This window comes from Nannobrachium achirus (assembly GCF_963921795.1).
Source record: "Nannobrachium achirus genome assembly, chromosome: 20".
NCBI classification, from domain to species: Eukaryota; Metazoa; Chordata; class Actinopteri; order Myctophiformes; family Myctophidae; genus Nannobrachium; species Nannobrachium achirus.
Window position 1 is genome coordinate 10,316,842 of NC_137827.1, and position 27,752 is coordinate 10,344,593.

At 43.9% G+C, this 27,752-nt stretch overlaps 2 protein-coding genes across 4 annotated transcripts in view; both read left to right on the top strand.

The window, feature by feature from the left end:
• mgaa (MAX dimerization protein MGA a) overlaps positions 1-242 on the top strand; it is a gene marked incomplete at its 3' end in the record, with an annotated part of 28,629 nt that extends 28,387 nt beyond the window's left edge. Inside the window, exons 18-19 of the mRNA XM_080750820.1 lie at positions 52-195; positions 237-242. Coding sequence (XP_080606946.1) covers positions 52-195; positions 237-242 — 150 coding nt within the window. The remainder of the gene's footprint in view (positions 1-51; positions 196-236) is intronic.
• LOC308305393 (uncharacterized protein) lies at positions 175-27,608 on the top strand. Of its 3 annotated transcripts, none has more exons than XM_080750190.1 (17): positions 175-329; positions 2,745-3,032; positions 5,395-5,718; positions 6,409-7,070; positions 7,791-7,949; positions 8,519-8,764; positions 9,732-9,773; positions 10,800-10,943; positions 12,231-12,342; positions 13,666-14,021; positions 14,643-14,797; positions 16,163-16,283; positions 17,986-18,097; positions 18,835-19,098; positions 20,878-21,129; positions 22,391-22,537; positions 23,263-27,608. In XM_080750190.1, exons 1-17 carry the CDS (start codon positions 311-313, stop codon positions 24,249-24,251), a joined length of 4,392 nt encoding a protein of 1,463 aa, XP_080606316.1. In that variant the 5' UTR covers positions 175-310; the 3' UTR covers positions 24,252-27,608. The 3 variants fall into 3 exon arrangements, with proteins under 3 accessions (XP_080606316.1, XP_080606318.1, XP_080606317.1); XM_080750192.1 differs by having other exon boundaries at positions 22,391-22,483; XM_080750191.1 differs by lacking the exon at positions 9,732-9,773.
• The last annotated feature ends 144 nt before the right edge of the window (positions 27,609-27,752 follow it).

Consider the following 27,752-nt stretch of genomic DNA (forward strand, 5'->3'; position numbering starts at 1 on the left):
GAAATTAATTGGTAAAAATGTGTGGGAACCCTGACTGTGTGATGCATCCAGGTGAACGGGAAGGCCTACCCGCTGGCGAAGATCCAGCTGGGCGGCATGGGCTCCCTGCACCCGGCCAACCGCCTGGCAGCCTACCTGACAGGCAGGGTGGGGGCGGCGGGCAAGAGCCCCCCCAAACCCCCCCAGCCTGCCGCGGTGAGGGCGGCCTCTGGTGGCTCCTCCTCCTCCTCCCCCAGCGCTAGCCAGGCTCCGCCCATGAGCGTTGCCATGACGACCGCCACCCCCCTCCACCACCACCATCACTCTCAAAATGGCACAGACGACGACAGGTGAGGACCGGGGTGTTTTGGGGTATTGAAAGTAGGGGTGGGTGATATGGAAAAATTCAATATCTCGATATTTCCCCAAGCTGTATCACGATACACGATTTTATCACGATTCTTTTTCACGTTTGTTTTTATGGTTACTCTCTGGGTTCCTTTTGGGAGGTCTAAATTGAACTTTACAAGTATGTAAGTGGAGACCTTGACATTTTAAAGTTTGAGAACTACTGATTTAGACCAAAATGGAGGTTTAAATTGCAATGAATCTCTGTATTAACAATTCAACAGGATTTTACAAGGCTCCCTCAATTGTATCACGATATATACGATATCTCTGAAAAGGCATATCGTGGAGACATTGTATCGTCTCATCGATAATTATCACCATATCGCCCACCCCTAATTCAAAGGCATTGTGCGATTCTGGATTCTTGAGTGTGTGTGTGTGTGTGTGTGTGTGTGTGTGTGTGTGTGTGTGTGTGTGTGTGTGTGTGTGTGTGTGTGTGTGTGTGTGTGTGTGTGTGTGTGTGTGTGTGTGTGTGTGTGTGTGTGTGTGTGTGTGTGTGTGTGTGTGTGTGTGTGTGTGTGTGTGTGTGAGATTCAACTGTTTATTGTCCTAACCAGGGCAGGAATTTCATGGAGGCCATGAAGGCCATGGCTGCCGTTGCCCCTCAGTTTGGCCTTGTGCCCCTCAAACCAATGGCTGACCTGAGGCCACAGTGGCCTTAATGCCCCCGTTGACTGTACCACTTTCTCCTCTGTCTCTTTCAATATGTAGACAGTAGACACCGGTGTCTATTTCTTGTCATGTAGACACCAGTGTCTTTTGTTGAGATTCTGAAATCTTAACTCCCCCGAGTCCCCATCTTTAAACCAATCCAGTGACTTTGATTGGTGCAGGGCTGAGCATGGATCAGATTGTAAATACCATTATTTATCTATTTCACTGCAGATTAGTTTATCATCCCTAACCCTTAAATTCAACAAATTATTTCAATGGACTAAAATATTGTTTTATTTGATGGCCTTCCTGCCCTGGCATTTGGCCTTTGTGCCCTAAAATGTGGCCTTGCCCCTAAAATGACAAAATTCCAGGCCTGGTCCTAACAGTAGATGTGTTTTCTGTGAATTCCAGAACAGTTTAAAAAGCAAAATACAGGTTATGGAACAGCGGAGGTCTTTACACACCCGTGATGAATACATTATACGATGCCTCATTCCAAACAACAAAAACTGTGTTTTGCTTTAGGCGGGGTGTCCGGTGAGAACGCCTTTTGAGCTGGCAGTGCCAGTCTGCCATGCATTGCTACAGTAAAGATGCCATTCTGCCAAAGCATTTCTATAGTAATTGTATGGTTGTTAATGAACGCTGCACGTGAGCTGCTATGGATGCGATATCCATATTTGGAAGGGGGAAGCTATTGCTAGGGATAGAGGACCCACTCTACAGTCAAGTCAACGACGCCTTTTGGCATGGCTGAGTTGTCCGTGCGCTAGTGATGCGCGGATAGGCTTCTGAAGTCATCCGAATCCATCCGCGCAAATTCATTATCCGCCCATTATCCAACCGCATTAATTATATCATCCAATTTATAAATCCGCACCATCCTCATACGCAACTTCAAAAGTAGGCTATTATTATTATTACCCTTATTATTAGGCTAATAGTCTATTATTTTCTGGTAGGCTATTCCCTGTTAGTTTTCTTAGTTGTGCGATCACAGAAATGCATTGATCTAGCCTACGGAATGTCTCCGTTCGTCTTTTTTTCTTTCTTTTTTTTTTTTTTGGAGTCGGTGCTGCGCGTCGATGCAGACAGACATGCAGGCAGACAGAGTCAGACACACGAGAGAAAGAGAGAGCGAGGGAGAGAGCGAAAGAGAGGAACAAACACAACTTAGTGGGAAGTTTAACTTACCTACTGTACAGTACTTTACAATATGGACTATGGGGGCTGAGAGAGATTCACTTTTTAGCGCAGCGCCAGCGCGACCAGAGGTGAGTGCGACGATGCATGCCGTGATGCCGTTTAAGTGGACACAGCTGTTTAGTTGTATCGTGGACTGCACATTGCCTCATGAAAAATGATGGTTACTTTACAAATTATACAAAATAACACACACTAACACAGACACAAGCATACCTAGATTTCGCTTTTTATTGATAGATATATTAGGCCATAATCTATTTCCTGCATTATTTCATCCGCGGATATCCGAAATTAACTAATAATTATATTTGATTGATCCAAATCCGACTGCACCGCGGATCACCGCGGTCCACCGCGGCTAAAACCGCTATCCGCGCATCTCTACCGTGCGCAGAGAAGCGATGTCCCCGGTGTGTAAAGGACCTCAACACTGCTGTTCTTATTGAAGACAAACCTTTTGGTCTGAAAACCATTGTCGATTTTCCCTGCAGTCCCTCTGCCTTCGTCAGGTCCAACGACCTCCGCTCGCCGCCCTGGCGGTCCGCCTATGCCTCCGCTCGGCCACGTGTCTTCCCTGCTGCATGGCTCTGTGGCGGGGCAGGTAAAGGGTGGAGGTGGAGGTGGAGGTGGAGGTGGCGGCGGAGCGGCTCAGAGCCAGAAGGTTCAGCTGGTCACCACCGTCTTCCCAGCCCCACAGGGAGGAGCAGGGGCCAGTCCCATCAGGGTGGTACCCGTACCCGGACCCGTACCCGTGTCCGTTAGCCCCGCCTCTGTCTCAGGTATTCTTTAAGACCAAACGTCTCTGTCGGGTGGAAACCTCGTTAATCTCCAAAGAAAAAACGTTTAACTTTTCAGCGTTCATAGTTCAAAAGGCGGCGAAAGTAGCGGATCGACGAGCTCAAAAACGAGCTTGTGGATCTGCTACTTTTTTAATGCTTTTGTGTGACGTTGTAGATCACGTAGGGTGTTAAGACGCAAACAACTAATAATATGGAGATGTGAGGTTGCTGCCCGACAGCAACGATAAAATAAGATAAAAAAACATATTTATCCACAAGGCATTAACCCTGGTGTCCCTATTTTGGGGCAATGTTGGCATAATCGAATTCTCAAAGGAGGCATATATTATCTTCGTTATCGGGTGGAAGCCACTGGCTCCAATAGAGTTGTTATTCAGTAACAAGCTCTTGCTAATACTTTTAGCAGGTTAAATATTTGTAAAAACCCACAGACAGACTTTCAACAATATCAACAATGACATGTATGAGTGTATATTGAGTCTCACAGCAGTCACACTTTGCAACAAGTTCACACCAGCATTCAAACTGATTTCTATCGCTGCGCTTGTCTGAAACTGAAACACCCCTGTGAGGGTGGCACAGACCTCCGTTGGTACGCCTAGTCTGAGCCTATTTCAGACCACATCGCACTTCCTGTTGGCTGCCCTTTGCCTCTTTGCTGTGCCGCCCTTTTCTGGCTTTTCCCCCTGTCGCAGCGGGGGGGAATTAGGGGAGTCTCTCCTCTCTGTAGACATTAGGCCATTGGTTCACAAACCTTTTTCATATTCAGGGACCCCCAAATTGGTATATTTGGCTGCGGACCCCCATCTGAAAATGTTTGGTGCCGGGGACCAAGAGAAAGAAAGATTTGCTTTGCTCTAAAAATATATGCATTCAAAGATTTTCTATATATCAAATATATATAGTTAAAGCATAACATAATGGTTAAAGTGGTTAAAATCTAGAGACACAGATGTGTTCCAGGTCTATTCATCTGGCCAGTATGATTTGTCTGATGTACGTCTTGGATTATCATTTAGACGTGTACTTTGTTCTGTTGTATCTGTCATTTATCACAATTGCTACATCACTTAATAATTTGGGGGGAAACTATGTTATTGTACCTTTTTGAGTGCTTGTTCAGTAACAGGGGTCTCCCTGTCTCTCCAGTTCTTTAGTAAACAGAAAGTATCTTTTTTGGTTGGTATATCCAGTCAGGAGAAAAAGTGATTACATTTTGCAATGTGTCTGTTCCAATTTTTTCTGCTATGTTTTTTCTCTTGTCTCTCCTAATTGGCTAAAATTGGCATTCCTTAATTTGCTAAAGCCCTGAAAAGACAGGGAGACCCCTTGTTACTGACCAAGCACACTATAGCAATGATTGCTATCAGAATGTAGAGCTATTTGACGCTTGCTTTAACAAGAATTGATCACTTTCGCCTTTAATCCATAACCAGAAATCCAAATCAATCAGTCTTTGTAATACTGCTTCAACTAAAATTGTAATTTATGATTATACAAGCAGCCTGTGTCCATCTCTCCCACAGCATGTCACATGTATGTATGTCCATCTCCTCTCCAAACCCTTTCCTTTGTATCATCTGCTTTTGCCCAATGCTGGCCTGCAATGCTGGTGTGTTTTATGCTGTGTTTATTTCGTCGTGGTGCTGTCTATTAGTGTATTTGTGTCTCTGTTGTGTTGTGATTGTGTTGTGAGGATGTTGTGTGAGATTTACATCCACTAGGTGTCACCATTGGTGTTCATTGTGGTTACAGTTGACTGATATTACCAGAGTTGTAATGAAATGCCATATTCAATATCTCACTGACACAGTTTGTCTATATTTTTATGTTTATTTGTGACATTTTAAACCGTTGATAAGTGAAAGTTTAATATAATATTTCTCAATATTTCAATATACATTTTCATGTCATTACACAGTACATCGTATTTGATTGCGACCGCCAGGTCGTAGTTACTTTCAAAACCTTCACCGGCTGTCAGTCTGTCAGTCAGTCTGTCCGTCACATCAGACTTTTCCCCAATTTATATCTCTGCCACCGTTGCCTCTATCCATGCCAAACTTTGCACACACACTCCTTGAGGCCACCATGAGGCCGATTATTGCAAAACACATTTTTGGACACCGCTCCAACACATTTTGGCCTAAAATCACGCAAAGTGGTACATAGTATCTCTAAAGTCATGTCATCAGCATGGGTCTGTCCCATTTCCCATATTCCCTCCTGATTGGCTACGATTGCCTTCTAAGTATAAAATAATGGCGGTTAAACAGATGTGTTCCAGGTCTGGATGAGCTAACGTTGTGACAATCGTCCATTGTCCAATGTCTCTCTGCAGCAGAGCCCAGCCTCCTGTCCTCCCCGACGGCCTCCGGCGGCACCGCAGCGTCCTCCCTGGCAAACCCCGTGCCCAGCAGCCAGCCAATGAGCCAGGTGCTGCTGGTCCCCACGCCGGCGGGGGCCAGGGGGCCGGCGGGCGTCCTGCAGGGCACCATGAGCGTGCCCATGCCGCCGCCCAGCCAGAAGCTGGTGGTGCACAAGGTGACCGGCGGGGCGGGCAGCCACGGGACCCTGCTCTACCAGAAGCCCGACGGCCGACTGGTCCAGCTGATCCCACTCAGCCAGCTCCGAGCCCTCAACCCTAACCTGGTGGTCACCAAGGGTGGGTCAGACGAACGCACGCACCAGATCATTGTTAATACATTGTATCACTTATATTTTACATTTTGACTAAACCCACCGTGTTGTTGGTTGGTCTTTACGATGCCGACCTCTGGATAAGAGATCTAAACCAGGGCATTACACGAAAAAGTCGACAAGTCGACTCACACCAGAGAAAGTCGAAAGTAAAAGTTGAAAAAAAAAAAAAAAAAAAAACGTTATATTGTGAAAATAGCAGATCAACATGCTCACAACGCCTCGCATTGCGAGGCGTTGTGAGCATGTGTATCTGCTATTTTCACAATTTCTGCCTCTATATATTTGACAATTATATATTATTGATTAAACATAATTAAACACAACATAATTAAACATTGTCCAATATTATATATTGGACAATGTTTAATTTGCCACTTTAGAGGTATTAAAAGGTCCTTAAATTGGCACTTTAGAAATGTGCAGATACCCTCTATACACTTAAACTTTATGTTGGTTTGTTTACAGTTGAGTGAGAAAACCATGTTTCACATTAAGTTAATCATCTGGGGACCCCCCAAAATAATCGGGGGGTCGTGTGTGATGTGATGATGTACGCCATCGAACGATAAAGTCGACTTCAACTCAGCTTTTTACTGAGTCGAGTCGACTCAAGTCGTTAATGCCCTGATCTAAACTGTTGTTGTTCTTCCAGGACCTAACCAAGGGCCTACAGCCACCATATCTCTGGTCCCCAGCAAGGCGCCCGGGCCCGCCGTCCCTCAGCGGCCCCCCCGGCCCCCCCCTCCAGCGCCCATGCAGGTCCGCTTCGCCCACCAACCCCAGCCTCTGGTCCTCTCCACCAACTCCATCACCCCCACAAGCACCACCACCGTTGCCTCCATCTCCGGACTGCAGTCCTTCTCCATCTCCAACACCATCACTCCCACGACCACCACCTCCTCCGCCTCCATCTCCGGACTCCACTCCTTCAACATCTCCAACACCATCTCTCCCACGACGACCGCGGCCACCCCTCTCTCCGGCCTGCAGTCCTTCGTCCCCGTGGGCTCCTCCAGCTTCCTGGGCCAGAAGGGCACGTGCACGCTGAAGATCCTGCCCACCAACCAAAACAAGGAGCCTTTACTCATCAAGTGTGCACAGCTTCCCCCCCAGCAGCCCCAGACCAAGGTGATGGCTTCCACGGGCTCCTTCACCCTCCTGCAGCCTCCGCCCCGACAGGGGGCCCTCATCACGCAGCCCCCGGCGCCACCACCACCGCTCAACGTCGTCTCCATCGTGCCGTCCGCAGGCCCGGGGTCTGGCGCCGTGCCCGCCAGGCTGGTCGGCCCGGTCCCAATAACGAGTCCCATTCAGGTAGGGGTGTAACGATTTTAATTTGCTAATGATGATCTACTATATCGATGTGCAAAAGCTAAATATCGTACCGTTTTGTATCATATCGTTTTACAATGCAGATAATCGGTATCAACTGATCGACTTGTTTTGCAATGCAAATAATCGATTGTATGGAAACTAAGTATTTTGCCTTTTTAATTTTAATTAACCAGTAAGACTCCCTAATCGGGAGATAAGTGACCGTCAGGTCACAGCGTGATTTTAGGGCAAAATGTGTAGGAGCAGTGTCCAAAAATGTGTTTGAAAAAATCGGCCTGATGGTGGCGCTAGATGGTACAGATCCATGTTGATGAGATGAGTGTAGACATACTGTGTACCGATTTGCATGATTTTAGGGCAAAATTTTAAGAGGGAAAATTAAAAAGAGGGGTCTAATTACTTTTTTTTTTACTAATAGCTACTCTTGGTCTATCGACAAATGTGTGTAATATCTGTGTTTATGTCAAGGTACAGGAAGAGAATCACAAGTGTTTACTTATTTATATCCATAATAGATTTTCCCTTAAAAAAACATGCACTATTGACACGTTTCACACAGATTACATTTCTTTGCTAAATAGTTACTATATCGATTTTAAATCATTGAATCGAATCATATCGTAATGCCATGAATGAACCAATATCGTCCATGTATCGTATCGTGAACCATGTATTGTATTGTTATTAAATGACATCCAGGCCCCAAAGGAAGCCAGGGGCTCCGTCGCCGTCGCTGGCCAGGCTCCGGCTCCTCTGGCCGCGCCTGCCGCCCGATTGGCGGGCCAAGAGCCGGCCCAAGGTCTGGTGGATCTGGACATCGTCTGTGTGGGCGAAGACGAAGACGACGACGACGTCCAGGTAGGGGTGGGCGATATGGAAAAATACAATATCACAATATTTTTCCAAGAGGTGTCACGATACACAATCTCATCACGATTCTTTATCATGTTGGTTTTTATGGTTATTTTTCAAGTTACTGTACAGTACAACCACTACAAGGTAACACAAACTAAAAGAAAAAGGAGTAACAGACCAGTGGTCCTCAAAGTGGGGTCCAGGGACTCTCTTGGTTCCTTTTGGGAGGTCTAAATAGACCCTCACAAGTATGTAACTCTGACAGTGTACAAATGAAACCAAATGGACCCTTAAACCCTTAAACCAAATGGGTCCATTTGGTTTCATTTGTATACTGTCAGTTAAGGGAGACCGTGACATTGTACAGTATAGTTTGAGAACTACTGATATAGACCAAAATACAGGTTTAAATGAATTCTGCAGTGAATCTCTGTATTAACAATTCAACAGGATTTGTTATAAGGCTCCCTCATTGTATCACAATGTATACGATATCTCTGAAAAGGCGTATCGTGGAGACATTGTATGGTCTCAACGATATTTATCACCATATCGCCCACCCCTACATCCAGGAGGTTCCCGTGGAGAGGGCGAGCGGCGGCGTGGACCCGGCCGACGGATGGCAAATCCCGTTGGACGTCAGCGAGGAAGTGGAGATCTTGGACTCGGACTCTGACCTGGAGGTGGAGATCGTGCACACGAAGAGCACGCCGTTGGAGACGGTGGATCTGTCGAGCGACTCGAGCGAAGAGACGGACAACTCGTCAGACATGACGGTTGACTTGTCGGACAGCGATGGCGACGACAAGCATCCTGTGGTAAGAGCTGCATCGCCATCGTTGTCATTATTAATTATTAAGTGTTGTAGTAGTATTGGTATTCTCCACAATAGTGCAGTTTGCACTTAAGCAGGAGTTGGAACTGGGTTCGATTTCTCAATGTGTTTGTGGAATGCGTTAATAAATTCTCCATAATTCCGGGGGTAGGTGTGCAAGAGCACATAGAGAGAAGTGTGTTGGTTTTAAATGTGCGTTGTCAGTTCATTTCGCTTAAGCTTAAAGGACAACTCCAGACTAAATAACATCTTAGGCTCATTGTCCTCCTATTTATATAACCCAAATGACTGTCCATGGCAGGGGTGGGCAACTTTGATGATGGCGAGGGCCACTATATTTCCACCTTCACTCCAGAGGGCCACATGGCATATTGCTATGTCCTACTTATGCATTCTAGTATCTCATACAAAAGAAGCAAAAAATTGCAGATCTACAAGCTCAAAACGCATCGCAGAATTGGAATCCTGAATAATTTGTTGTTATTTTTTTAATTGGAATCCTGAAATGTAACATTTTGATTTAATTTCAAACACATTTAATTATATACTCATGTCAACTTTATGAACTTGAATACAAATACATTGAACATAAAAAAAAAAAAACATTTTAATACTACTATACTAGTCATTAAACTACTAAATGGACTGAAGGAATTAAAGCAGAATTGTAACAGCTGAAATCAATAATATATCAGTATTCCGGTATCAACCTGCAGGCCACATTAAGTGAAGGTGGGGGCCGCATGTGGCCCCCGGGCCGCCAGTTGCCCATGTATGGTCCATGGGGTCTATTAGGCAGAAATGCCCCTGTCATCCAGTCTCCCCAGCAGAACCCAGCAGCTCTCATAGCATAGAGTGGTATTGCATTCTCAGCCAATTTATGATTAAGTCTACTCTGCATTCTCCATGTTCTCGCCTCAAAACGCTGGATTGATTCTCCAAATCGACAGCGATTCCTCTCGGACAGCGATGGCGACGATGAGCATCATGTGGTAAGAGCCTCATCACCATCGTTATTAGTATTTATTTTTCCTACATTTTTTTTATCCCTCAAGTTTTTAACCCATTTTTTCACCCCGGTGCCAATGCCTAAGCTGTAATCCTGGGCATTACCTTCCCTCTGCCAACCTGGGGAGGGCCCTGAATTGAGCTCATGCTTCCTTCAGTGCATGAGGAGTGTGCAGGTTGCTTCTTATCACCTGATAGGGGGAGCTTCCCTGGTCGGACGTAGCACATGGAAGGAACACGTTATTCCATCCAGTTCCTTTCTCCTCTTATCAGGCGCCCCGGCTGGCCAGGGGGAGGCAGTATAGAGACCAGGATTACTGCATGTTTTTGTGAGGGTACCTACCCTAGGGAACACGGGGAGAACATGCAAACTCCACACAGAAAGGCCCTTTCTCCAACCTCACATAGGGTATGGGCACTGATTACGGGGAGGAGAGAACGCGCCCACAGCGTCCCCAGCGGGAGTCAAACCCAGCACCTTCTTGCTGTGAGGCGACAGCGCTACTGACTGCGCCACCGCGCCCACCATCGTTGTTATTATTGTATGTTAGTATTAGTATTCTCAGCAATAGTGCAGTTTGCAAAGCAGGAGTCGAAACTGGGTTCGATTCCTTAATGTGTTCTTGGAACGCGTTAAAAAGTCTCCATAGCAGCAACTGGTTGGAAAGCAATTTTGGGGGTACGTTCACAAGAGCACATAGAGAAACCTGTTTGTTTTAAATGTGCATTGTCAGTTCATTTCGCTCAAGCTTAACCTGTTAACAATCCTGTATAATTAGCCAACAAACGCCAATACACAGCATACCCAAAGTAAATTGATTGTTGTTTTTGAACCATTTTGGAGTAAATGCATGCACTTTGAAGCTTTTCCCCAGAAAGAAATGATCACTCTGTGTGCAACTGACATTGAGACATGCAAGTTTGAACTTACTGGAAAAGAAGATTTTTAATTCTCGCCTAAATACTTTCTATAAATATAAAAGAACTTACGTTGTGTGTCCTGTCTGCAGAAGAGGTCCCTCACAGACAAGTTACAACGTCACAACGCCCAAGAGAGGATGAGGAGAGTGGAGTTGCACAACAGGTTCCAGGCTATGAGAAAAGAACTGGGCTTCATCGAAACCAAAACCGCCAAAATCACCGTCCTCAACGAGGTCAGCCGTCTCATTATTGAATGCTTTAACCAGTGAAAAATAGCAGATATACAAGCTCACAGCGCGGCACCGAGTGCCGCGCTGCGAGCTTGTAGATCTGCTATTTTTGGAAAAAGTCGTGAAAATGTGTGCAAATCTTTGAATATATGTATTTTCAAAGCGAACCCAGAATTTTGCTTCTGGGTGGTCCCTGGAACTAGATATTTTGAAATGGGGGTCCGTGGCCAAATAAATATCATTTTGGACATAGTAGTCTCTCAAGAACAGACTAACTGAGCTCCAGTTGAAGTGAAAAGGACCTTTTTGTTGACGATGGCTGGCCAGATTGCTGACATAGAAACATAGGTTTTTAAATAAATCTTAGAAGGATTCAAAAGACACTTATAGAATCGGGTCAAAATTCTAATTTTCACGTTTTTCAGAAATAGCAGATCTACAAGCTCGCTGTGAGCTTGTATATCTGCTATTTTTTTATATTTAAAGCATAAAATATTGCATCATAATGTGTTCAGGCCTAAATGGGTTAAAGGATCCTGGCTTATAAGCATGCCTAAATACATTATCATTAGCCCTCTATAACTAAAATGTTAAATGTTAAAACACCTACAATATTTTATTTATTTTAGAAATGGTTATTTTACTGAAGGTGGACAACACCTGTCACAGGTTAATGATGTCATTTGTCCAAGTGTGGTCCAGCCCTATGGAATGCATGTGCTAATAAAATCATGTTTATTGTTTTGATGTCCTTATTAAATTAGGAACTATTATGTTTTATTATTACATAACATTCCATATGGCTGATGCAAGTCCTGGGTTCGATTCCTGATTCGATTTGCTGCATGTCACTGCACGATTCTCTCTCCCTGTTTCATGTCTCTCTTCACTGTGCACCATCTGGGCAGAAAAGCTGTCAAACATATCTTAAAAAAGAAAACGGCCTATCTGCAAGATAACAAGTGATATTTTGAGCTTGTTTACTCTACTCTGATATATGTTTCAATAACTCCAAATTGGGCAAGAAGAAATACATAAACTGTTGTCTATTGTTGACTGATCTTAACAGTGATGTATGATTGATGAGTGGTGTCACTCATAGAAGGTACAAGCATGAACTATACACTAATCAAAAAGAAAAACATACAAGCTTTCTGATCAATATCAGGAGTGACTGCTGAAGGTGTGAATGTAAACATCTGCATAAACACCTTGCATGCTGTCTTTTACCAGTTTTTATTTGTTTGTTTTTTAAAGTGTGACTGTTATGTGTGTAATAAATGTTTGTAGGCGGCAAGTACAGTCCTGACTCTGGGCAGCGAGCACAAGAAGCTGATGGAGGAGAAGAGACGGTTGATGAAGACGAGAAACGAGCTGGTGGACACCGTGTCCAATATGAATGGTAAACGAATATCTAACCTCAAACCAATTCAAGACCAGGGTACTAATACTAACGGTCTTATTTAAACATAATAAGAATGTGTTTTCTTTTAATTGTGCCTGTCAGTTGCCAGGATGCTTTCTGTGTCAATCTCGTGCTTCTCTCTTAATCTCCATTCTGAATCTCAAGTCAACTTGAGATGTCTGCTGTCCCTGTTTGTTGTACTATATCTCATGCTAATAGCAGTTATGATTTAAAACGTCGTTTCGGCCACCATTAGATCTGCAGTATGTTGACATCCTTTCTTTCTATCATAGCCTACAGCTCTTATAATTCAAGGCATTCCTTGAGATTTAAAATGTTTCCTACTACTATAAACTGTAAATTTAAGTAAAATAGATAATATTCAAGAAGATATTTTCTAATGATCGTCATGAGTTGACTCTCACACTCTGTCAGCTGTTCTGCTCGCATGCGCACATGTAAGTGCACGTGCACATCTAGAGGCGCACATGCACTTGACCAGTGTTGTTTTTGACAGCAAATTTTGATTTAGTTTTAGTCATAGTCTTTTGAATAAAATGTCTAGTCTAAGTTTAGTCTAATTTTAGTCGACTAAATATCATAAGAGTTTAGCCGACTAAAGCTACAGTTGATTTAGTCAACTAAAATATATTTTGGCAGGCCTTGATGCCATTGTGATGGCTGATTTTACACTTGGTTGCGTGCTGAAAATAGCCGATCTACAAGCTCACAGCTGTGAGCTTGTAGATCTACTATTTTCAGCAAGCAACACCTGAGAGCAACCAAACATAAAATGACTCTTCTTCACTAGTCCCTCCCTAACGTTTTAGTCTAGTTTTTATTTTGTTGACGAAATTGGCAATATATTTAGTCTTAGTTTTAGTCATAATTGTTTAGTTTTTCCACTATCAATGTTCTTTTTAAAGTTGTCAAATATGTCAGTAATTTCTTTGTATATTTATGTTATGTATCATAACTGCCATGTGCAACTTCAAAGCCTACAAGCCAAACAGAAATGTAATCGTCAACGACAAAAGTGAAAAAAAACTTAGTCGACAAACATTTTTCGTCCTAGTTTTAGTCGACGAAATCAACACTGCACTGATCTCATCCCTTCTTGTCCTTTCTCATTCTATCGTGTCCTACTACTGTCCTTTCTCATTCTATCGTGTCCTACTACTGTCCTTTCTCATTCTATCGTGTCCTACTACTGTCCTATCTCATTCTATCGTGTCCTACTACTATCCTATCTCATCTTACATCGCCTTATCTTCTCATGCTGTCTGTGTCCTGTGTGGTGTGGTGTGGTGGTGTGTCCAGGCGAGAGCAGAGAGGCTGTGTACCAGCGGGTCCAGAACCCAGGCCACTCCATGGTGGACCTGTTGGAGGAGAACACGGACCACTCCTCCTCTGAGGAGACTGACAACTCCTCCGACGAGGACCAGGCCGTTCTGAAGAAGCAGCAGAAGAAACTCGTGGATGTCACCAACTCCTCAAACGAAGACCTGTCCGTTCTGAAGAAGGACGAGAAGAAACGCGTGGAAGTCACCCACTCCTCAAACGAAGACCTGTCCGTTCTGAAGAAGGACGAGAAGAAACGCGTGGAAGTCACCCACTCCTCGGACGAAGACCAGGTTGTTCTGAAGAAGAAACGTTTTGTCTTTGACGTCACAAGTGTAAGAACGCAGAACGTGGCCAGCGAAATGATAGTGAAATTAAACTTTTTCTTGTGAGCTTGTAGATCGGTTATTTCCGGTAGGTATAAATCAGGCATTGCGACGCGCATCACAGCCTGCCGAAAATATGTCTCAGTCGACTAAATATCATAAGATTTTTAGTTTATTTAGTCGACTAACTTTTATTTTTGGTGCAATGTCTGATTTATGCACTAAAACTAGACCATGTCAGGTGACTATAATCTGAACTAAAACTAAATAGAATGTTATTGTGACCATCAGGTCGCAAGTTACTATGAAAACCTCCACTGGCTGTCTGTCAGTCAGTCCCTCCGTATGTCCGCCACGTCACACTTTTGGCCCTGCTCTTATCTCCACCACCGTTGCACCCATCCATGCCAAACTTTGCACACACACTCCTTGGCTGCCAAACCACAACCTCCACCCCTTTCTCACATGCCCCTCTTCTAGCGCCACCATGAGGCTTTGTATACATGCGACCTAACGGACGATTATCTCCCGATTAGGGAGGCTTACTGGTTCAAAAGACAATGACCGAAACTAGATAAAGAATACTGTCTAAATGAACGCCGTCTCCCTGTATTCCTGTTTGTGTCGCAGGAGGAGGATGAGGGTGATGATGAGGAAGAAGATGGTGGTGGTGAGTCACAGGATGATGACGGTGATGATGATGATGATGAGGAGATGATTGACATAGAGAGCGTGGAGACCAGTCTGATGAGTCTGGCCAAAGAGAAACTGCAGGCCATGAAGAGGTAAGTGTGCTTGTTGTCATCAGTGCGTGTCACACACACACACACACACACACACACACACACACACACACACACACACACACACTTAAAAATGTTTAAGTAGGTATATACTGTATATACATGCAGTATATACCATTGAGATATCCTATTATCCTATTATGGATGAGTCATGGAAATCTAATCTAAATCTAAACCATAGACTGTAAAAATGGACGGTGTTAAGCCATTGGTTTCTGTGTTGCGAAAATGGCGCTTTTTTGTCCCTTGTACGGGTGCCGCAATCATTGTAGAAATCAACGTTCATTGGTAGAAATGGTACCATCTCGAATGCTACAGTATTGGCCGCCAACGGTCACATGCAACCGCAGGGATACTTGGGAGAATGTGGTGTTGAGCTTGCCAAATAAAGCACACAAAGAAGAACCATCACAAGCCTATGATCACAAGCCCCATCTACAGTATACCCTGCTTTAATATCAAATATAACATAAATTGGACCATATTTTCACAAAACGCATATCATGGTGATTGAAACGAGGCTTTAAACTAGCGACAGAAACCATAAAGTACTTGTGTCAATGTTTATTAACACATCTAGTGCCTCTTAATCTGAAGGTTGCTTGGTGCCTCGGCGCCACGCAGTTTCCTCCATAGGCCGCCGCTATTATTTTGAAGGGCTGGAAGGGGGTTGTTTTTGTTTTTTTGGATTATCACTTGACGGCAACGATTACATCATCTAGTCACATGACAGTGTGGGACAAGAAGAGGAAAGATGGCTGCGCCCTGCCTTGTGCCTTGTTTACATTTAGATCTGCTGCAAAATGTCTCAAAATGGCTATTTTGTTTAAATGAAGTTTCTTTATGGGCCTCTCCATTGACTTAACATTGAGGAGCTTCACTTCGCGTGCACGCCCAACGTGCGTTGTAAACAAATCGCCGACATTACCGATGCGGGCGGGACCGGAGCGACGTACAGTAAGTAATCATATCTTTACTGTATATACAGTAAGATTCACAGTCCTCACCGTCAACGGCGCCATGGTATTAACCCTTTCAATGACGGTGAGGACTGTCAACGGCGGCGAAAAAGTTAAGGTAAGAAAATCAAATGTAAAAGTTCAGGGAAATAGAATGGAATCCTATGGAGAACATGTTGCTTCTGGTACCAGAACGGCGCAACTAGTGGCCAATCATAGGAACTTTGAATCCTGACGCCTGCCCCCCCCTGATCTAAACTCTAATTATGACCTCTGACCGTGACAATATAAGCAGGTCATGTGGGCTTGTCTCTGTGTTAGGTCATATACTGTATGTATTTAATGCATCGATCATATTTATATGTAAAGTAACATCTTGTTTGTTCAGATCAAGACAGGCAAGCTTTGTGAAGAGCAACCGTCAGAGGCTCAACACTCGCTACAACGACCTCAGGGTGACCCTGAACATGGACTCTCAGTGCCTCACTAAAGCTACCGTCCTACAGGAGGTAAGAACTAGGGCATTAACACAATTGGTGCCTCTTAATCTGAAGGTTGCTTGGTGCCTCGGTGCCACGCTGTTTCCTCCATAGGCCGCCGCTATTATTTTGAAGGGCTGGAAGGGGGTTGTTTTTGTTTTTTTGGATTATCACTTGACGGCAACGATTACGTCATCTAGTCACATGACAGTGTGGGTCCAGAAGGGAAACATGGCTGCGCGCATCCCGTGTCTAGAGTGTGCAGAGTGGAGCCCCCTTTTTGTATACAAATGTCTTTTATGAGTTATTGAAGTTTCTTTATGGGCCTCTCAATGGATTTACTATGGAGGAGCTTCACTTCGCGTGCACGCCCGACGTGCGTTGTAAACAAATCGCGGACATTGCCGATGCGGGCGGGACCGGAGCGACGTACAGTAAGTGATAATATCTTTACTGTATATACAGTAAGATTCACAGTCCTCACCGTCAACGGCGCCATGGTATTAACCCTTTCAATGACGGTGAGGACTGTCAACGGCAGCAGAACAGTTAACGAATAGTGATTTTTAGTATTCAAATTATTCGACCTCAAAGTATTCGAATAGTCGAATATTCGACAGGACTGGCCAAACTGTCAAATATTAAGTAAGCAAGAGGCGAACATTGTGAAAATAGCCGATCTACATGCTCACAACGCCTCGCGTTGTGAGCATGTAGATCTGCTATTTTCACAATATTTATCTGTGGAACCGAGTCCCATTAAATGTAATACCTACAATTCCAAGTGCTTGTCAGGGTGGGGGTCCCCAGTTCAAATATGTTTATTTTGGGGGTCACAGCCTAAAAAGGTTTGAGAACCCCTGGTATAGAGCATTAACAAATTCATCCACCAGGTGCATTGACAACTCATTCTTATGACTTCCTATCTCGCCAAGCTTTATGAACTATATATTTTTTTTAAAGAAAACAATAAAAAAATTAAAATAAGCGAATATTCGACTTCGGTGAACAACGTCGAATAGTGACTTTGATATTCGAATATTCAAATATTTGGTGAATGCCCTAGTAAGAGATGATTAGGCCTGTCACAGTTATTACATAATCATCTAATCGCAATTATTTGTCATAATCGTTTCCATGTAGGGCTGTCACGATTATGAAATTTTACTTGACGATTAATTGTCACTCAAATGAGTGCGATTTACGATTTAATGGTGTTTTTTTGTCGTTGACAATTACATTTCTGTTTGGCTTGTAGGCTTTGAAGTTGCACATGGCAGATATGACACATAACCTAATATACAAAGAAATTACTGACATATTTGACAACTTTAAAAAGAACATTGATTGTGGAAATAGCCGATCTACAAGCTCACAGCGTGTTGCGTCGCATTGCGACACGTTGTGAGCTTGTAGAGTTGCTATTTCCACTATTTCTTAAACGTTTGAACATATATAAACATTTTTCAACATGTAAACGATTATGGCAATAATCCCAAAATAATTGCGATTATGTCAAATAATTGTGATTAGACGATTATGTAATAATTGTGACAGCCCTATTGGGTTCCAGGCATTGAGATTTGAGTTACAAAGGTTTGCTTTGAAAAATATATATTCAAAGATTATTATAATTTCTTTTTTTTTTCTAAAATAACAGCATATATTTTTACACAAACTTGTAGATCTTCTAATTTTCGCTAATGGCAGGTTTTAATGTGTCCTGTGTCAGGCTCGCAGGGAGATCCAAGACCTCACGGAACAGGAGGACCGCCTGGACAAACTGCACACCTGTCTCACCTACCAGAGAGCCGAGTACATCAGACAGATCGCCCACAAGTCTGGTAACAATGAGTCCATTAAATGATGAATTAGCGACTATCTAACCTTTAAATCGCCTCTGAAAACATAATTTATGTTCAGATTCAGAAAAGCATTCTTGTGAAGCACCCTGAATTTATGTATCAGCTTTAGCCGTTGGATTTGTTGTTAACTGTCAACTTTTTATCTGCATCCGTTTAAATTAGTTGTCCTTACTTTTGTTTTAGTGTGTAACTAATTCCTCTGTGCAGCACTTTTGTGACTTACGTACAAACATACATTTAGAACGGTGCTATATAAAAAAAAGGATAGTTATTAATTAACTTAAATACAGTGGTGCAAAGTTAGATGTAGTTAAGTACACTTTTGAGTTATTTGTACTTTACTTGAGTATTTCCAATTTTCCAATACCTTTACTTCTACTCCACTACATCTCGTATCCAAATATTGTACTAGTTACTTATATAAATTATATTAAAAAAAAGAAAGATTATAAAACATTCATATACCACTTTAGCCCTATTTTATACCTCGATCTACAAGCTCACAACTCAAACTCAAATTCAAATATGTTGTACTTTTACTTTTGGTACTTTAAGTACATTTTGATGCCAATACTTTTGTACTTTTACTCAATTACATTTTGAATTCCGAACTTTTACTTGTAACAGTGTTTCTACATTGCAGTATTGACACAAGTAAAACATTTGAGTACTACCGCTGTAAATAACTAACTCTGCGTGTGTGCATGTGTGTCCAGGTAAGAGTGAGAAGAGCATCCTAGGGAAGTTACAGAAAATCACCGGTAAAATCAGGAGTCTGGAGAAGGACAACGGATCTGAGAACGGCGCCACAGGACACGCGCCACAGCAGTCCACACCTGACCGCAGTACCCCCAAACACCCAGCAGAGGGTGCTGCCGGTAAGCCCGCGTCAGGCTCCGTTGTGCCCCAGGCTGAGTCCAGACCTCCAGGCAGCCAGACGTCGTCCTGTTCTGTAGCCAAAACGTCTGCATCTCATAATGGTAATATTTAATATCTATACGTTTGATGACTTCATGAAGCACTTTATAAACGCTTTTTTCTTTTCTTAAGTACAAAGTTATTTTCAGTCAGTTCTAACCAAAATGGCTGTTATCTCAACGTTTTCCTCGCAATATAATCACTAAAATATCATCACTGTCGGGCAGAAACCTTGTATCTCCAAGTTTCAGATGTGTACATCTTTTGCCCTGCTTCATCATACAAGACCGTCGCACAAATCTAGTGAAAACAGCCGATCTACAAGCACACAACGCCTCGCGATGCGAGGCGTTGTGTGCTTGTAGATCTGCTGTTTTCACTAGTTTAGTACATTTTATAGATGATAAATGCAAAACGTCATAATGGTAATATTTAATTTCTATACGTCTGATGACTTCATGAAGCACTTTATAAACGCTTTTTCTTCGTTAGGGTTTCATTTATTAATATTATTATTATTATGATAACTACTACCTGAAAAATACACTGAAAGTTTAATTCAAATTGACTGCTTGGGGGCACTGCAGGTGCAACAAATGGATGTAACACATCCCAAATCAGACTATAAATAAGTAAATAAATAAAATGTTCGTTACGAAGCAGGATATGATTCTTGTAACACGTGTGTAAAATTAGTTTTGAGAGGAGATCATCAAGTAGCCGCACACTCGTAGCTTCAGTGCCAAAGACTATTTTTACTAGTAAGACGCCTCAGGACGACAAGCGAGGTCGCGCCACAGTGATGTCCGCATCACTGTGGCGCGACCTCGCTTGTCGCCCTGAGGCCCTGAGACATCAGGGCTGTAGACATCAGGAATTCTCCATATATGGGCATGAAAGGGATTGTTCCCCCGGCATCACAGGGATCTCCATATATGGGCATAAAAGGGATTTGTTCCCCCTGGCATCACAGGGATCTCTCTAACAGGGCATCATTTATATGGATGACATCAGGGAACTCCATATATGGGCATAAAAGGGTTTCTGTTAGTGTGACATCACGGTGAAGCCAGAGCGTGATGTCAGAGCGGCAAACCCTTTCTGGTAGAGTGGTTCCCCTGACATCACGATGACACATTTTTACGGTCTGTGGGTTTGCCCATAGACCGTATACACGTGTATACGTATATGTACACGTATATGTACACGTATATGTACACGTATATGTACACGTATATGTACACGTATATGTACACGTATATGTACACGTATATGTACACGTATATGTATACGTATATGTACACGTATATGTACACGTATATGTACACGTATATGTACACGTATATGTACACGTATATGTACACGTATATGTACACGTATATGTACACGTATATGTATACGTATATGTACACGTATATGTATACGTATATGTATACGTATATGTACACGTATATGTACACGTATATGTATACGTATATGTACACGTATATGCGAGGACAAGCTGTGACGTTTCTAATGGTAAACTGCGACCTTCGGTCACAATAACGGACAAGAGAGATAAAGAAAAACACTTATCTGACGTTTTGGTCATCATAGCTCAGTTTTCTTTTTGTTTTTGTCATCATAGTTTTAGTGAAGAACACCCCTCCTGAACTATGTAAAATGTGTTTAACCACATGAACCCCATATCCGGAGTCCCTCAGGGCTCAATGCTAGTGTTGTATCTGTTTTCTGTTATTGTGGGGAAAGCTCCACTGACAATAGCAGACCGACAAGCTCACAATGCGACGCAGCTTGTCCAATGCTGGGGTTTAAGTGGTTAAATCATTTTTTTTTTACAGTCACGCCAGCATCGCAACAGTCCCCACAGCGTCCTCCCCGTCCCCCTCCCTCTCCCTCTCCCCGACCCTCCCCATCCCAGGGGGACAGACCAAGGACGGTCCCCAACATCCTGTCTCGCCGTAAGCAGCTGTTCACGCCGCTGGCAGAGACGAGTCCTACCGTCCACACGACTACTGTGATGTCCCTGATGATGCCCCAACAGATCATCGCATTCCCTAACCCCACCCTTCTGCACAACTCAAACACACCAGGTACTACGGCCAGCTACACCTAGACTACACCAGTACAAAAATACTTTGTTTTCACAGTCTTGTAGAGCATATCTTTACATATCTTTAGTGATAATATGGCCGTAACAGTAGATGGCAAAAAAAAAGTGAAAAAGTCCTGTGTTTTTGATTATTATAACAAGAAGTCCAGCCCCTAAACAAAAACGTGATGTACATTATCGCTATTTAATAATTCACGAGGTCAGAATGATCGACAGGGGCCTGTGTCAATAAACGTCAACTACTTCAATTTAAGCTTCTCCCTGCCTGTAAGCCGCTGGTTACCACTTTCCCCCGCCTCCCTGTTCGTCCTCTCCGCAAGGCAGAGACAGTGTGTTTCTCCGGTTCAGACAATCACAAGGTCCGGCCGACACCTCATCTACTATGAACACAAATTTGTTTCCGTAGCCACTGCCTTGTCAGTCTATGGGAGAGACGCTGTGATACTGAGCACCAATGGTCAGCCCACCCATCTTTACATATTAATGTCTACAATAAGTTACGGCCTGCCTGCATTTCGATCGTCAAATCACATTCCTCCGAGTGATATGTCCTGCCTTCCTGGACCGTTTCCCAAGGAACTGGGTCACCATAAGGAAGTGGAGTAGTGGACAACTGTTGTCTGGACGGACTGTTCTGTTGCAGTCCGTCTTTACCTTTAACACGTCAGGATATTACACCTGAACTACTCGTTAAAGGAATACATCACCCAAGAATTTAATTTATTCCCTCTTAACCTGTGATGTCTTGAAGACAACCACACCTAGACTATACTTATAGCTTAACTAGACCATGTACTATACCTTAACTATGCCAGGTACTACACCTGAACTAAACCGCACCAGGCAAATAGACCCTATTCACAGCCCGCCCACGAATGCGCACTCAGCGAATTTCTCAGCAACTTCCTGGTGCTGACGTCAGCTTTGGAAGGTAAAATAACATAGAAATAGCTGTACTTAAAGCCAACAAATCATTATTTCCAACGGTAAAGTAAATTATACCGCTTTGTGCCTTTTACTATCTTGTGTTCTTGATCATGCTAGCCGTATTTTATACATTACTATTCGGAAATTGCATTAAATGTGCGATTTCTGTGTTAACTCTATGGGATATTAGCAGTTTTTCCCCTTCTACCGTGACGTCAGCGCCAGGAAGTTGCGTAACGTGAATTCGGTCAATCACCTGAACAACAGCTGAATACTGATTAATTTCTAATCCTGGTCTAAATGTGTTCCTGTAGGTGTGGCCTCAGTCACCTTCAACATCCCGGGTCTGACCAATCAGGTGGTCCGTAGCAGTGGTCCCGCCCTCACTCTGTCTCACCCATCTCCTGGTAAGATGTTCAGGCACCAGCACCTGCTGACTGTTGCTAACATCTCAGCCTCAGGTACACCACTAACTTTACACAAATAAAGTTTATTATTATAAGTCATCGGGCAGGAGCCTATCTCCTGTTTTTGTTGCGTGAGGCAGCTTGATGTACAATGTACACGCTCTGGACATGACGCTAGCATGTCGCAGGGACTTACCCCCAATCCAACCCGTGATGCTGATTGCCAAGCAGGGAGGTACTACTGGGTCCCATTTTTTTCAGACCCAGCCGGGGATCAAACCCCGACCTCCCAGTTTCAGGGCAGACACTCTCTTCAAAAGGCCACTGAGCTGGTAGAAGGGAGGGAGAGAGAGAGAGAGAGAGAAAGATATGCATTTGGTGCCGAAAAACAATAGGATATATGTATAATCTGATAATTATGAATGAGTATTAAGTATTATGGTAGATAGGTAGCCTACCTGAGGTAATGCCAGCTAGCCTATACCAACTAGCTAGCCATTCATAATTGTTTCCTCATCTCTGTTCATAACCAAACAATCTGAGGGTGAGACCGATTGCATCCAGAGGTCCTCCCGATGTATTTTGAATTCAAAATACATAAGATCTCTTCAAATGTGATCCAAAGAATATTGTTCACGGCTAGTTAAGTAGCCACTGTGCTTCCCGCTGTTGCCTCTGCTGCTAACCTCAGACCCTTACTAACTACATAACATATTAACATGAGGTGATTATTCTAGCTCTAGCTGACAGTTGTTGTTTGTTGTTGTGTGCATTCACAGCTCAGGGCGTCCCCAGACTCCCCACCGTGTTGAACCTGGTCCAACCACAGAGCAGCACATTGCAGCTGGTCGCAAGTAGTACCAACGCTCCCCTTCACCTAGCATCCTCCACGCAGACCCCAGAGGGGGTCCGGACCCAGGTCACTGCACCCGCTCCTGCCCCCGCCCCCACCCCCACCCCAGCCCCCACACGGAACACAGTCCAAGCCCCGACCAAAGTCCACGTGGAACCCGCCGCTCCGGACTCCGTCCCGGTTGCGTCGTCGTCGTCGTCACCCACGTTCTCACGCTCTGGCCTCCCGGGCCAGGAGACGGAGACCCCGTCCTCCCCAGGGCAGAGCCTCCGCCCCGCACAGGAGACTGGCTTCTCTGGAGCGGGGCCTCCACAGGCGGAGGAGGAGGGGGAGGTCGGCAACGCCTCGCGGGGGAAGGAGACAGACACTACGGAGGGTGAAGAGAACCTTCAGTCTCTCCTCAGCGAGATCGAGTTCCTCAACCAGACGGCTCCGGAGGCTCCGCTCAGCCCCCCTCCCAGCGAGATGGAGTTCCTCGACCAGGCGGTTCCGGACGCTCCGCTCAGCCCCGCGCCTCCCGGAGAAGAGCCCCCCCTCAGCCCCTTGTTGCTGGAGCTGAACGACGACCCTAGTGGAGAGAGCATGCAGCCGCAGCCAGGGTCCCCCTCTCCTCCTCCTCCTCCTCCTCCTCCTCCTCCTGCCGACGCGTCCAACGTACAGGCTCAACAACTACAGAGCCCACAATGCACTTCTTCCAAAGGCGGCGGCGGCGGTGGTGGCGGCGACACGCTGACGCCGCCCCCTCTGCTGCAGATGAAGGCGGGTCATCATCACGGAGGAGGCGTGGGCCAAAGCGTGGAAAAGGCCCCCAGTGAGGGAGGGGCGGAGCCCGGCGCGGCGCCCAGGTGGAGGCCCATGCCTCGGCTGGTTCCGCTGGGACTCCGGAACAACAGCAACCCTCCTCCTCCCACGTAGCACTAAAGAGCTCTTTGACACTGGACAAGGGGCGTCACAAGGGGGGGAAAAGTGAGACTGAGTTACTAGGGCCCAAGTTTGAGGGGCCTTAATTATTTTATACTTTAGCTATTGAAAAATAGCAGATATACAAGCTCGCAGCGCAGCACTCGGTGCCGCGCTTTGAGCTTGTATATCTGCTATTTTTCAATAGTTAAAGCACAAACTAATGGGTTGAACCCCCTCCCCCTATGAAGAACATTCATGGGGGGGCCCTCAGTGAATCCTTGTACCCAGGGCCCAGAATGTGGTGCGACGCCCCTGCACTGGGGGAACCGAGGGAACCACGCCGTGCGGTGAAATGTAGGCTATTTCCACAGGTTCCGGGGTTTTGGTTCCACATGCGCTACAGCTCGGTTTCGGTTCTCGTTTCTTGGAACGTAATTTGGGCCCTGCTCCCCAGGAGGTAGTTCTGGGGAATCCCAAACTCAGAACATACACTTTAAGCTCTATTACGTGTAGCGATAAGACGCGCTGTGAGCTTTTGGATTGTCTATTTTTGCCTTTTTAATTCTTTTTTTCTTTTTTTTTACGACATGCCTCCTGCTTGTGCTTATTATAATCATAATCATAGAACTTAACATGTTCCTGGAAGGTTCCAGGTTATGGAAGGTTCTGGGTTAAACCTTCATAGTAAAAAAAGAAAAGCCTTAAGTCACTCTGCATTCGCATCGGAACATCTGGCTTCTAGTGCACGCTATCCTCCAGAGAAACCTTCGAGCAGAACAACGGACAAAAGAAAAGGCCAAACGCCCCGTTCTACTTTTGAAACACACAAGCAACAGCTCTAAACAGTGTTGTCTTCACACTATGAAGCGAATTAAGCTAGTATAATTCTATTTTTCCCAGCATACTCTTGATTGCGGCAAGGGGGCTTTACTTTAGCTTGATGAGTTGCCACCGCAAGATGGAATGTGCAAGTCTTTAATTTGGTAAATATTGAGCGAGTCTCCGAATCACTAACAATTAGCAGCTACCAACATAATTTCCTTGTCTTGTTTGGTCCTGGTTACATTTTCTGCTAGTTTGCCCCTCTGTTACTCTGTTGTATTGCACTTCACACATAGAGGCACGCACGCACGCACGCACACACACACACACACACACACACACACACACACACACACACACACACACACACACAAAAGAAACACTTTGTTCCCATGGAACCCAAGTCCTTGATTCCAATTGATTCTGTTTGGTTTTGTTGGCTCTTTCTGTAAATGATGTAACCCTAACCCTGTCTGTCTGTCTGTCTGAAACCATCAGAGATTTTATGGCTTTTGTTAGAATGTGATTTTTTTTTTTTAATAAGCAGTTCTGCTCTAAAACTGCCTAGTGCTTAATTTATGCTATGCTGTGTACAACGGTGTTGCACACCGAAAATAGCACGCCTTCCAAGTTCACAATGTGTCGGTTCCGCAACCCTTTGTGAGCTTATAAACAAATCAACAGCGCTGCCGTGTAGTTAGCACTGCTGTGTTGCGCTGCAGTTATGATCGCCGCTCTGTGGATTCCTCTATAGATAGGCTATTCTCGGTCCGCGACACCAGTGTATAATACCTTCAGTATAAATTGGGCATAACTTGTAGCCAAAGACAACTCACTCTGTGTGTGTGTGTGTGTGTGTGTGTGTGTGTGTGTGTGTGTGTGTGTGTGTGTGTGTGTGTGTGTGTGTGTGTGTGTGTGTGTGTGTGTGTGTGTGTGTGTGTCAGAAGACGGTATGCTGCTCTATTAAACATCATCTGTACTTTTTTTATTTGTATTTCTTTCACATAAGACATGATGACCACAACTACCTTTAAACTTTGTACAGTTATGTTCCATATTGTTATAGATTGTTCTATAGGTTCAGTGGGCTTTGTCTCTGAACCATATTCAAACTTTATCTGAAACTAATCATTAATGTTTTGTAAAAAAAAGAAAAGAAAAAGAATTAAAAAAAGAGAGAAAAACAACTTGAATGACTTAAGTTGTAACAATATGTTGGAGTGCTATAGTGATTCTTGGTACAGAGGTACCAATTCTGAATTAATTACTAACAATACAAGTCGTTTCATTGAAGAATGAGAGCTCTCCGGGTTCTGTTCTGTTTTGAACAGATGTGTCATTTAAATGTTTACATAGTTGAAGAAGGTAAGCATTTTTTCTTTTTACATATAATATTTGGACATGGGAATCTCTGATATAGGGAGTTGGATTTACAAATGGCAGATGAAATTTAAGGATGTTGTGATCAGAATCTCTTACGGCTCATCCCAACCCATCGGTGTTAAAGAGGTGGTGCCATGATCCCCCCCTCTAAAACATGATTATCAGGTATTATGATTATACTAGGAGGAAGACTTTTTCCAAAAAAGTATACAGAAAGAGTTAAAATTGGGTTTTTATGTGGCCACACCCCCAGTTCATTAAGTATGCATGGATGGCATGGTGGGTGGTGACCCAGCTGAAGTTAGCCACACCCCACAGTGTTGGGTGAATGGTAATTAGGGGAGGAGTTGATACTGTGACATACTTAGTATGTGTGTTTTTTAACTGACACTTTTGACCACAAGGTGGCAGCCTCCAAGAGAAAACAAACAAATACCAAGATAATACATAATTTCTCATAAAAACCACACCAGGGGGTCTAGTGAAGTACTTTCAACCTCCTAGACACATGAAAAACTGAAAAAGTACAAAACTATGGCACCACCTCTTTAAAGGGTCCATTTTGACTGCTACTGGTTCCCTGGAAACCCACGTTTAGAACCAGTGCTCTAAAGGTGATTGGTTGAACCTTGTTCACTGGCCTGTTTGCTGTCGCTCAATCATGAAAATGCAAACGTCACTAGCACGACAAATCCCCGCATTGGTTGGCGGTGCACTGCACAGACTGAGTTAATGATTGTATAAAGTGTTAAAAGCTCATCTTTGTTTGATGCATGTGTGTATATACTGTAAATATTGTTTCTACTTCCTGCCTGGGTGACAGCTTGGGTGATACTCTTTCCTACGAACTTTGCTTTGTTAATTTACTGTTTAGTTTGTTTTTGTTTTTTAGAGATGCATTGTATTTTTGTAAAAATGTCAGGTTCGAATATAATATGTTTGCTTAAAGGACTACAACAAGGCTTAAAGGGCTGTTTTTTTTTTTACAACAAGGGTTCATATTTTAGATTGTATTAGATAAAAGAAAAGCCCACTGAAATCAAAATAATTTAAAACGATAGAAAGCAGTAAATGAAAATATTTTAACACCTTTTCTTTTCTCTAAGTACACTCTAAAATATGAACCCTTGTCGTATAAAACAAAGTTGTCCTTTGATGTCATTGCAATAAAATAAATTAAATAAAAACATACTAAATGTGTTTCGTTCTCTGGCTTGTAGATCGGCAATTAGGAGGCCCAAGTATAGACCCCTGGGGGACGCCGGTCAGCTAGGTGTGCAGTTTGTGTGTTTAACCACTTGAACTTCA

Coding starts and splice junctions, on each gene's coding strand:
- LOC308305393 (XM_080750190.1), top strand. Junction 9,774..10,799: donor GCGACGATGAGCATCATGTG/GTAAGAGCCTCA, acceptor TCCTGTCTGCAG/AAGAGGTCCCTCACAGACAA. Junction 16,284..17,985: donor AAGCTACCGTCCTACAGGAG/GTAAGAACTAGG, acceptor GTCCTGTGTCAG/GCTCGCAGGGAGATCCAAGA.